This window comes from Sphaeramia orbicularis, chromosome 16, assembly GCF_902148855.1.
Source record: "Sphaeramia orbicularis chromosome 16, fSphaOr1.1, whole genome shotgun sequence".
Lineage (NCBI taxonomy): Eukaryota > Metazoa > Chordata > Actinopteri > Kurtiformes > Apogonidae > Sphaeramia > Sphaeramia orbicularis.
Genome location: NC_043972.1, coordinates 53564455 through 53577132, shown reverse-complemented (window position 1 = coordinate 53577132; position 12678 = coordinate 53564455). Strand labels below are relative to the sequence as shown.

Below are 12678 nucleotides of genomic sequence, written 5' to 3'. Positions count from 1 at the left end.
GTTACTCTAAAAGCTAAAAACCAGGTTAGAAATCTAGGGGTAACAATGGACTCAGACTTAAACTTTAACAGCCACATTAAATCAATTACATCAGCCTTTTACCATCTCAAAAACATTGCCAGAATCAAAGGTTTACTGTCTAAACCACACTTAGAGAGACTTATCCACGCATTTATCTCTAGCAGGTAACAGCCTTCTCACTGGACTCTCTTAAAGAGCTGTAAGACAGCTGCAGTACATCCAGAACGCTGCTGCTCGAGTCCTGACTAGAACCAGGAAGTATGACCATATTAGTCCTGCGCTCAGATCTCTGCACTGGCTTCCTGTGGCTCAGAGAATAGACTTTAAAACAGCTCTGCTCTTTTATAAATCTCTCCATGGTCTAGCACCAAAGTATATCTGTAACATGTTGGTCCCATATGAACCATTTCAGACCCTGAGAACCTCAGGGACTGGTCTTCTGCTGGAGCCCAGAGTCAGGACAAAACACGATGAAGCTGCGTTTCAGTTCTGTGCAGCTAAACTGTGGAACAGTCTTCCTGATGATGTGAGACAGGCCTCTACTGTGACAATGTTTAAATCCAGGCTGAAAATGGCTCTGTTCAACTGTGCATAGAACAACTGAAAGGGTTCTATCTGCACTCTTCTCTTTTACTTTGTTTTAATTGATTATTATTTATTAGGGACCGAGCCGAAAGGTAAGGACCTCTCACACAGTGAGAGGCTTTGCCTGCAAGCAAGGCCCTATTGTTTTTCGTTCGTTTTGATATTATTATTATTTTTCCGTGATGCTTTAAACTGGAATTTGACCCCCTAAACATGCTCTAAAACTCACCAAACTTGGCACACATGTCAGGCCTGGCGAAAAATTTGATAAAATGTAAAAATGAACCCCTTAGGTGTCAAAATGTGCTTTCTAGCGCCACCTATGTGAAAAAAACCTTAACAGCCCTAGTGGCCAGTAGGAATGTCGTAGAGACATGGAACCAGAGCCAAAATGTTTGTTGGATGAAGCACTACAAATGATACACTAACTATTATGACCTAACTCCAACAGGAAGTTCGCAATATGCCTTTCAAAATAAAATTTTTAAAACTAACTCATATGACACCGTATGTCGTATTGACTTCTAAATAGCACCGAAAGATAGAGTGAATCCTCCTCAAAAAAGTGGTCTCGCACTTCTTCCATAACTGTCTTAGTGTTTTTTTTTAGAAGCCTGCAAAGTTGTGATGTTTGGAACTCATTTTTCACTTTGGAGTTTTTCCCCACATGTGATCTATCCGTTCACGGGACTCACCACAACTCTCACATGCAAAAAGTTTTGAGATACGATGTACGGTTATTGATTTATAACAATTTGTTTATTTTCATACTTTTTCCACTTTAGACTGCCATTTGACCCCCTTAACATGCTCCAAAACTCACCAAATTTGCCATGTATGTCATGGCTGGTGAACACTTTCATTCAATATCAAAATTAACCCCTTGGGTGCAAAAATGGATGCTGTAGTGCCACCTATGTACTAAAAAAATAGACAAAAACTCCCCTAGCGGCCAGTAGGAATGTCACACAAACATGAAGCAAATGCAAAAATGTTGGTCTGATTGAGCCCGACAAATCATACACTGACACTCATGAGCTAACTCCAACATTAAGTTGGCAATCTGCCTTTCAAAGTTACTCTACGTTTCTGCAATTACTGCTTATTCATTTCTGATGTTTTTCACAAAAGTTATACCTCATTCAATTCCCACAAGTCTGCAGAATCCAAAACTGAAAGAATTTTTGAGATACGACCTACGATTATGGAATAATCGCAATTTTTTGAAGAGTACTTGTTTTTAACTGACCTCATTGAATAAAATCCCTATGAAAGTCTTGCTGGTGCAAGTTTGTAAGTGCCTGTGTGTAGTGCAGTGGTTAGAGCTGCTGCCTCATGAACAGGAGGACCCTGGTTCAAATTCCAAGAATTTTTTTTTTTTTTTTTCCGTTCATTTTAAAACAGGTTTTGCTGCATTTTATTGTGGATATTTGACATTTTGCACACATTACAGAGTACAAGGAGTACATTTTTTCAAAATAAAAGCCTTTTCTAAAATAATACATATTGAGTATTAAATAACTTCTCCATTTTATGTCAAACGCTGCAGTGTTTCTTCAGTTTTAATTCATTAAAAATTATTCTCGCAGACACACACACATGCACACACAATAGGGTTTTTCAAAATAAAAGCCTTAAATTTGGTAAATCATGAATTTTATGCTCAACTATTTGTATAATTTCAATTCATTCAGACTGATTCGGTCTCTCTCACACACACATACACACAGTAGGGTTTTTCCAAAATAAACGCCTCATTAAAAAGTGATAGTGCTTTCAGCAGAGGGTCGCTGGTGTTCTGTAGGGATGTAAGGATGATGGACACAAAACGGTGGGAGCTCATATCGGGACGGAGAGGTGTCAGTCTAGCTGAGGTGTCGACGGTCACGGGAGGCGGAACGCACAGGAGGCGGAACGTCCGGTGCGAGGTCCCGCCCAATGTTGCTTGCAGCTTTAATGTTTTAATTGTAATTGTGTGTTTTTAATCTGTCTCTTTTCCATTTTTGTAAAGCACTGTGAATTGCCCTGTGTATGAATTGTGCTATACAAATAAATCTGCCTTGCCTTGCCTTGAGAGTCTGGTTTCGACCAACTCGTTATGTAAAGTGTCATGAGATAACATTTGTTATGATTCGGCACTATATAAATAAAACTTGGTTGATTAATTGATCTTACAAGACTGATTTTTAAAAAGAAATCCCCTAGCTACCCAACATTTGTTGGAAAATAATGATTTTGAGCTGGGTTGAAGTTGTTTAAAAAGATCTATGTGGAAAAAATATATATATTAATCTGCACACTTTTTTGTAGCAGTTTTTTTGGAAGTTTTTTTGTGCTTAATGACTTAAGAGCGTAGTAAATATTTTTCATTGTTCTATTGATCTGGTAGAAAAAAATTTAAATTGAATTCTAAAATTTGTCGAGAGAGACTTGGTTATGAAAAATTGTGCTATGTGCATTAGTATTAGTGACACATCAGGGTAAATTTCAAATGCAAACCAAACCCTGTCATTAAACTAGTAATACTGAATGATTCTGGGTTACATATTTACCTTAAACATTCTTTCACAAAACATGACCATCACAATATCACAACACTGGCAGTGGGAATGTCTGCTAGAATGTGGCAATGAAATGAGATTTTTCTTTCACGACTACTCAAACAGAAATGCTAAAAGAGTTTTTTCATCCCAAAGCAAAAAACATTTACTTTAAACAAATATACTAATAAAATTATGTCTTTCTCTTTGAAATTTTTACTGTATGTGCACACATGTCGGGGTGGGTCATGCATGAGTCCAGAAAGAGTAATGAGGTCAATGATTCCACAGCACCTTAATGTGTAGAATTTCTTGTTACTGGCAGGAGAGATAAAAGACAAACTGAAATGGGAGTATACATGTGCTTGCATTAAAGCAAGGTACTTCTCGTGTGTAAATGCATGTGTGTGGATACATCTTGCTCTATCCCATTCAGACAACAAAATCTGGGGAGTAGAGTGTTTAATTGATTGGAGCAGTATGACATAATAAGGTTTGTGGTCATCAGTTCAGTGCCAAGAGTGGTATTACTTGGAATGAAACAACATGTCCCAACAGACCTTGCAATTGACATGGCTAGAAAATTTGCCAATGGAAAAGAGGCTGCTAACAACCATCATTCAGTGCAATTCAAAGCATAACTTTGATCCTCCTCTGTTGGATCTATATTATACTTATGGTAAGTTGTAAGGTCAATTTAAAAAACTTTTACTACTCTTTTTACAGTGGTTAGAAATATCTAATAAACTGAGGTAAATATATGTTCAAATGTATTAAATTAATTTATTAAGGTATTTGACTTTGTAGATATTATATATGCAATGTATACACTAATAAATATGCTGAATAAACAATTGAAACTTGAAATTATTCTCCATTGTCCATCCGTTACCAGGATGGCTGTGTCCATCTGTTACCGAAACACTTTGCAAAAGTCTTGCTATTTTATATCCTTATATATTGAAAAAAGACAAACTGATTACTGTTTTGCAAAATAGATGCCCTAGAGGACCAACAGTAAAGATTTTAAAGTTTTATGAAAATTGGAACAGCAATTTAAGGCAGGTTTTATAAAGTGGTCAAAAACAGATGTCACCGTAATTTTCTGTCCATCTGTTAGCGAGGGGTTTTTATTATTTTCAAGCCAGAAAATTAGGTTAAAACATTTTTTTTCAATCACACATCTAAAAGTGCTCATTATTCCCTGCAAAATGAGGTATGATTCATCTTTCTACCATAAATAGTTGTGACAGGGCAAACAGAAACGTAGTAAGGCTGTTCATCCGTTACTGATTGGCCAACCCCAGTGAACAAAATGCAGAAGACTTCCATTTGACTTTTCCATTTGTGTTCATTTATTTGTAATGCCAAAAAATGCTGTTTCAGAGCACATCCTCTGTGCAGATTTTCACCAATGTTGTTCCTGCTTCTTATGGACATCTAAGATTACCTAGTGCTGCAAGAACACAAGTAAGAAGTTGAATAAAGGGCTTTATTCACCCTCCATGTGTTTTCCAGTCTTGTCAGCCATACAGCAAGCACGTACTGTTTCCCCTGTACAATATTACACAAAATAGCCTTTTAAATATATGTACAGTACATACATTGTACATGTATCTACCAAATGTGACTTCTCTGTGCATCTCCTTCACATCATTCACTATGCCATCATCTTTTTCAGATATCTTTCCCCTTCCTGCTTTTACCTCACTGTACACAGTAGTATTGACATGTATGCTCCCGTCCTGTCCCATGCAATAAATTTACTGATGTTAATATTAATATAATTATCCACCACCATCTCTGCTTTCTCTGGATTTCAGCTTCATGTTAATTTGTGCTGCTTCGTAAATCAAGCTCTGTGTGAGCTCCAATACGTGCCCTGCATTGTCTCCTGTTCCTTTGGGTGGAGTACCCCGGTAAAAAGCTGCACAGAGTGCCTCCTGTATTTGATGAATGTGGCGTTAATGCTAATGCATTTTACATACACAAGTTTCCTCAGTTCAGTTTGCATTTTTTTGCCCTTTCATATACTACAACAACATACGTACAATCGAATCCACTGTTGTTGAGACACAACATCTGTTCTGCAAAATGTGATAATTAGATGTCTTTGTACGAAAGCTTAGAAAAAGGGCAAAAATTCAACAATCCAGCTTTTCTGTAAATGGGGTTTGTGCATTAAATCTATATGAAATCATTTGATACCAACAGACTGTTTGCATCAAATTATTTCAGTTGACAGTATCAGTTGCTACATAACATTAGCTTGATTATTAGCTCATTTCAATATTTTAAACTACACAAGTATGCTATTTTTTGACACAAACTCACCACTGTAGGTGAAGGTGGGAACATAGATGTCCTATAAATAATATTTTTCTTTTCGATCAGGTTCCTCTTGATCACAAAAGATAGTGTCCACATCACTTCTGACCCTCTATCAATCTGCATGTCAATCTCTCACTCCATTCATCTCCTCAATCTCATCTCATCCTTCAACAGGACCACATCATCCAGTCCAATCCAAATAAAGCCCTTTGGCCAACTATGTTGTTTTAAAAACGCGGTACACAAATAAAACACATAAAAGAGTTTTAAACAAATAAAACGAAATATAAAACTAATGCAAAAAAAAAGGACAATAGCACCAACAACACCTTAAATAACTTTTTTTTTTTTTTAAAAATCAATAAAAGCCAACATCTCGAACTGAATTCGAAATTCTAAGTCTAAAGTCAAAGAGAAGAAATATGTTTTAAGAGAGGATTTAAAAACAGGAAGTGAATCAGCCTGCCTGATATGCAAAGGCAACTCATTCCACAGTTTTGGAGCAGTGACTGAAAATGCAGTCACCTCTCAGCTTCCTCTTTATCTTGGGGACAACTAAGGGTGTCTTGGGGACAACTAAGAATGATAGCTCTGCCGACCTGAGAGAGAGAGAGTCAGCACACGGCTGAAGCAGGCCAGACATACGGTGGAGCAAGACCATGAAGACATTTAAAAAACATATAAAAGAATCTTAAAATGAATGCAAAAACAAACTGAGAGTCAATGAAGTGATGCTAAAATGGGAGTACTGTGCTCTTGTTTTTTGGCACAAGTTAAAAGCCAAGCAGCTGCATTTTGAACAAATTTTAGTCAGGCAAGTGACATCTGGCTAAGCCACACATAAAGGGACTTGCAATAATCGAAACAAGTTGTGACAAAAGCATGGATTAAAATGTCAAAGTGATGCAGAGAAACAAATGATTTAGCTTTGGCCAGCTATCGCAATTGAAAAAAAACTAGACTTGACCAAACTGTGCTTCAAGTTTAAAGTCACTGTCCAGTGTCACACCCAGATTCGTTGCTGCAGGTTTCAAGTATTTAGTTAAAAAGCCAAGGTCAACATGAACTCTGGAGGCATTACTAGGCTCAAACAACAAGAACTCTGTCTTCTTACCACTAAAGTGCAAAAATTCAACATCCATGACTTAATTTATCCAAAGCATTCTAGCAGTTGATTCACACAGTATGCATTATCCTGTTTTAGTGGCACATAGATTTGACTGTTGTCAGCATAACAATGAAAAGAGATACCATGTGTCTAGAGAATTGATCCAATTAGAAGTAAATACAGGTAGAAAAGAAGAGGCCCAAGAATACCCTGAGGCACCCCACACTTAACAGGCACTGAAGAGGACTCAGCAACTCCAGCAGTCACAAAAATTTCTCTGTTAGCTAAAACTGAAATCACTCTAAGGCACCACCCTGAGTGCCCACCCAGTTCGTCAGGCGAGACAAAAGGATCTCATGGCCCACTGTACTGAAGGCTGGTGTTATGTTCAACAGTACCAAAATGACACAGTGACCAGAGTCTGTGGCTAAAAGAATGTCATCTTCAATAGTGCTGACTCAGTACTGTGATGGGTTTTAAACCCAGACTGGAACACCTCAAGAATATTGTAACCATCTAAGAATGACTTCAAGTGGCAATAAACAATTTTCTCCAGAACTTTAGAAAGGAAAGGAAGCATTAAACACACAGGTACAATACCATTTGCTAAACTGCCATTAATAACATTGAGCTCATATGGTGCCATGGTGGAAAACACCTCTTTAAAAAGACAAGGTGGAATTGGATCTTTAAGAGACCCAGTAGGCTTCATATGACCAATTATTTCCTGTCCATGTCTGCTTAGCTGCAAAAGTGCATTATGAGTCATGCAGTGTTGCCAGTTCAGCAACTCTGTAGTGACTACCAACAAATACAGCAACTTTTTCTGGTGTTATTGGAGACTTTTTGAGACTGACGTGAAAGCACTTATTCTTTGTCGAAAACAAATCACTGCACTGAATATAAATCACTCCCATTGCCACTGACAGTCTTCTCTGTTGTCTCTTTTTGGTCCATTTAGATTGTTAGATTGTAAAATCTTATGATTAAAATATTCTTGTTTAACCATGACATGTTGTCGGCTTCTAAGTGGACCATAAGATTAAAAACCAAACCAAATTAAAGAAAATGAAACAAAAATCTAAACAAACAAATAAATAACCTAAGTGACTCCACCAGAGTGTCTTTTTTGGGTCACTTTAGCCGGTCTCCCAAGCCCAGATCAAGGAGGAGGGTTGGAATTGGAACATTAAAAAAAAAAAAAAAAAAAATTGGCCGAGTTTAATTCATTTCTAGTTCTAAACAGGTGTTTATACTCACTTTTTGTCTCCCCCACAATGTTATTCCTCTCTCCTACATTGCTCATTACCATTACATGTATGTTTCTATTCATGCAAATTTTGTGATGACATCATTAAGCAACTTCTAGTGACTTTAGGACAGGCAATAGTTTCTTTCCTTACAGAGGAGTTAGAGTGAAGTGTGGGGCAGAAAGTTTTCTGTCTCTCTTGTCTAAACTGAATGAGATTTTCACAGGAGGGTCGGAGATTTAGGAGTGTTTGGAGATCATACACCAACAGAGAGGTGACATTTACCGAGACCACTGACAAAAACAACATAATCACATTATCACAGTTTGCAGAGACTGAAAGACAGGCCATACACATTAGTGCCATCTTTATATTCGTTATACACAAAAAGCAAGGATGCTGTATTTCGTAATTAAGTTGATTTATAAAAAAAAAACCTACTTGTAGCATTCCAGCTGCCGTGCAGATGATACGGTAAGGAAGCTGTCCGTTCTGGGATTGTAGGCCAGGGGGCCAGGCAGCAAAAAACCAGGAAGGAACCTGCCGAAGGAGTAGCTGTCCTGCTCAAAGAACATCAGCATTCCATCCATAGACTGGATACACAGGGAGTGGTGACCTAAAAGAAAGACCCCAACCTGTCATGTTCTGTCTTCTTTGAATCACCCTTAACCAGTACAGACAGAGAAAAAATAGAGGCTAAACTCCTGCATGGATTTAGGAAACTGCTTGGTCTTTTTGAGGAACTTTTGACCTACATATTAAATTACTTCAATTTGTCTGAATGACACCACAATGGCAAAGGAACTTTCATTAACAATGCCCTCACAAGCAACAGATGTGTGTTAGAAACATAACTTGTGGTGTAATTAAGCAGCCATTTTTAATATAAAGTTATGATAAATAAAGCTCCTTGAATCAAAAGTAACTTAAGTTATAGAAGAAAATATCAATGCAACAACAAAACAGAATGGTGCTCAAAAAATAGCTGAATACCTGAGGAGTAGGCTACACCTAAACAAATATTTTACAGATCTATCAGGCAGTCTGATTTGCAGTTTGAGGGTAAAATAACCCACACCCATAGAGCGAGCACTGGATCATCATCAATATAAAAAGTGCTTCATTCTAAAAACAAGAGCCAGGCTGTGTCATAATAGCAAGTGTAAGTATGTGTAACTTTACGCGCACACGCCCATGTATAACTTGTCAAAGAACCCAGTAAGAAAATCCTGCCTAGACACAGAAGAGGAAACAGGCCTGTAATAGTGTCATTAATAAGACATGTTGAACAAGCACACACAGCAGCCAACAAAGCACAGAACCAGACTGCAGACAGGCAGCTTTTCATCTCTGGGTGTGAGTCTGTATGAATGTGTGAGTATGCCCATGACATAAGAAACAGAGCCAGTTTCAGTACATGTGAATGTCTGAGACATTAGTAAAACGTTGCCAGTCTTTGTTGTGTTAATTTCCTTTGTGCATTGAGTGTTTGATAAGGACCATTTAGTTCATGGTTAGTGTGTGTGTATGGATCTGTGGTCAAACTGTGACCCAAACCAAAGGCAGTCAAACCGTTAAAGCTGTATTAGTAACCCTAACCCTAATCCACACATGTACATTCCTTTTCTGTCTCTCACTTACACATGTGCATATTCACATAGAAACATGACTGTAAAACACTCCTGCTCACACACTGCACATTCTAAACTCAAACACACACTCTGAACACTCAAAAGGCACAGTGCTGTTGGATATGAGCTGTGTTTCCTAAAACATCAACTGGACTAAAGCAAACTTTAGAATATTGGAAAAAAGACAATGCAAATTACATGAGTTTCCATAAACCTGAGCCCCTGCTCTCCACTCAGTGAACAAGTGAGTGAGAGCACTGGTCAAATGACTAACAGACATCAATACGATCGCAAGAGACGTAGTGAGGAAAAAAAACAAACCCTTATTGAGTCAATCACAGTAGATCTCAATTCTAAAAACACAAATATAGACTCCCACTCCCCCCATCACTTAAAAAGAATGCTCTAGAACATCAGTTCTCAACAACTGGACCACAGCCCACTGGGGGGCCTCAGAGAGGGTGGGGTGGATTAGGGTTAGGATGTTTCTTTTAACTATCTATGAGAGTCTTGTGCAATATGGGTATGTGCAGTATGTGTGGGTTATGTGATTGCATCTTTGTTCTAGTCTAATACTTTTGTGTTATCAATTGGCAGCTTCACCTGTGCAGCTCTTGGAGTCCAAGACAAATTTCCCTAAGGGGACAATAAAGTGTATCGTATCGTATCATAACTGTATCATATTGGATCGTATCATATCCTACTTGTTTTACAGATCACTTTTCCCCACTGAAATGAGTTTAACTATAATTAATCCATCCCAGCCCCCCAAAACTACCCAAAAATCCTTTTCTAAGGGTTTGTAAAATAGAAAAAAGTGCAGTTAAAAAGTAAATAATTATAAATCAAATAAATTGGTTTTATTAACTTATTTACCTTTAAGATGAGATGATCTGTGTGTGATTAAGACGGTGAAGAAGGGGAAGGAGGAGGAGGAGGAGGAGGGCTATTCTCAGGAAGGAGAACCACCTTCCAGTAAAACATCTGGTAGAATGAGTTTCTGGCGTTTTTTCTCTCTCTTCACTTAATTTGTTCTTTCTGACCTCACTTTCATCACAGTCTGCACTTGAAGGTCATTTCATTAAAAACCTATCCAGACAAATCTGTTTTGTTTTGCTATTTAAAATGTTCCGAAAATGTGCCAGACCATTGTCATTAAATAAAGCAGCTGCATGACCTGAACTTAATTTGTGTGGATGTTTTTTTTTTTCAACAAAATCAGAAACCTCTGTCCACTTCGCCAACACTTGTTTTAATTTCCTCATGGAGATAGCCTCCTCCACAACACTGTCTCCATTGGGGAATTTCATAATCTCTTCCACTGCATCTGAATGCCGGTGCTCCTGAATGTGGAGTGAGCCTGCGGAGGCTGCATCTGTTGGGAGGACCACCTGCTCCAACTCCTACTGTGGATTTATACATGTATTTTGGAAAAATTCTTCAGCTCATGAAGCAAATTTTTCATACATAGGTACAGCGAGGTTCCACTGTACCTATCTAAACAAATACTTGATCTGTAGTACTTCATTTTAATAAAATAACTGCTTAGCCCAAGAATAACAAATAAATAAATTGATCCAAATGCAGTGTTGGGCAGTAGCATGGCTGTACACAGCACTGTGGTCCCCATTGTCCATACCTCAGTATATCTGCAGATGTAAATAAAAGTAATGAACTGCTTAAAATGACTTAACTCTGATACAGCAAAGACTTTGACACCAAGATCACACCAATAAGCCCATTGTGCGTGTGTGTGTGTGTGTGTGTGTGTGTGTGTGTGTGTGTGATTACATTAACATTGTGACATTATACACTACTTGTTTCTTATACTTGCTATCACTTGTTTCGTGTACAGGGTGCAAATACTCTTCATTTGCAACAAAACATGATTCATCAAAAATCCATATTCAACTGACTCAACATCTTGCCTCGTGAGACACATATAAACTTAGTCATCTCATTTTGATTGGACCCTCACCACCTGCACTGCACTTACCCCTCCAAACCATACAAAAACCGCCCAAACACACTTCTTCCTCACACACTTCTGCAGACCACTCATCTGTTGGTACTGTTGCTTGCTCCCTTGTGCTCTCTCTCTCTCTCTCTCTCTGTCTCATGCATGCATGCATGCATGCATGTGTGTGTGTGTGTCTGCACCCCACCCCCCTTTCCCTCCTTTTTCCTTTCATCCACTACCTGCCACTCCTCTTACAAATCTTTAAGGTTTTAAGTATTATCCAGTCCAGTGAAGATATGCACACTGCAATCACTCATACACACAAAGACCTGTTCCACGTTTCATTTCCATCATAAATATCAGTTTGGTTACAAAGTTTCCTTTGTGTGTCTTTGCATACCTGTGACTCCACCGAATGCGCCATAGGTCATGTTGCAAGCTGTTCTTTGCAGGTTGTGTTCATAAATTAATTTAAGCTGGTACTGGACCCCATGCTCCACGTTTCCTGCAGTGCCTGAATGACATAAAGACACCCAAATTAAATACATTAGTAATTATTAAGGTTGTACAGACCTCTTCAATGTTCTTAAGAAATGACTTTTTTACAACTCACATAGGATCTAACAGATCGAGGCAGAAAAGGAAAGGAGGTACTCAATAGTCTGTACAATGTGATGTGATTTACCTGAAATAGAGTAGACTGACAGCTTCCTGGGATGAAGAACAGCTAGATGAAGAAGTTCTGAACACCTGAAAAGAGAAAATACTTTCTTATACAGACATCCATTTTACAGTCACATTCATTCACAGTCATTAGTAATCACTACCATACTGTATGTTTTTCATTGTTTTACATAAACAAAATCCATATAGAAGCAGTTATTTTCAGTGACTACAAACAAAGCCAAATCCAAATCAAATCAAGTGAGATGCATTTATGAGTTTCCACCAAAAAAGGCACTTGAAAGAGACCAAGGCTACAATATTGTGGGAAAAAAATATATGGATGGGGTGTAAATAGTAGGCACATAAATGTGTGTAATATTTTTTTTGGGGTTTTAATGCAGGTCTACTAAAATGGAAGACACACAACAGGGAAAGTAAATGCTGTTTTGCAAATTTTCAATCACTGTAAGAAGTTATTGTGTTTATAAAATAAAAACACATTAAATTAACTGAATTTAATGAGTTAAACAAGGAACATTGAGGAAGGATAAATGAGAGTTCCACAAGTAATGTTTTCTTCTAGTCA

At 37.9% G+C, this 12678-nt stretch overlaps 1 protein-coding gene across 5 annotated transcripts in view; it reads right to left on the bottom strand.

Moving 5' to 3' along the window:
- Positions 1 to 12678, bottom strand: part of bbs9 (Bardet-Biedl syndrome 9) — a 194973-nt gene that overhangs the window by 172067 nt on the left and 10228 nt on the right. For all 5 annotated transcript variants that reach the window (XM_030158122.1, XM_030158119.1, XM_030158123.1 and 2 more), the window contains 3 exons: positions 12112 to 12176; positions 11827 to 11940; positions 8277 to 8451 (listed from right to left, as the gene is read on the bottom strand). In XM_030158122.1, the coding sequence (XP_030013982.1) occupies positions 8277 to 8451; positions 11827 to 11940; positions 12112 to 12176 (354 nt within the window). The remainder of the gene's footprint in view (positions 1 to 8276; positions 8452 to 11826; positions 11941 to 12111; positions 12177 to 12678) is intronic.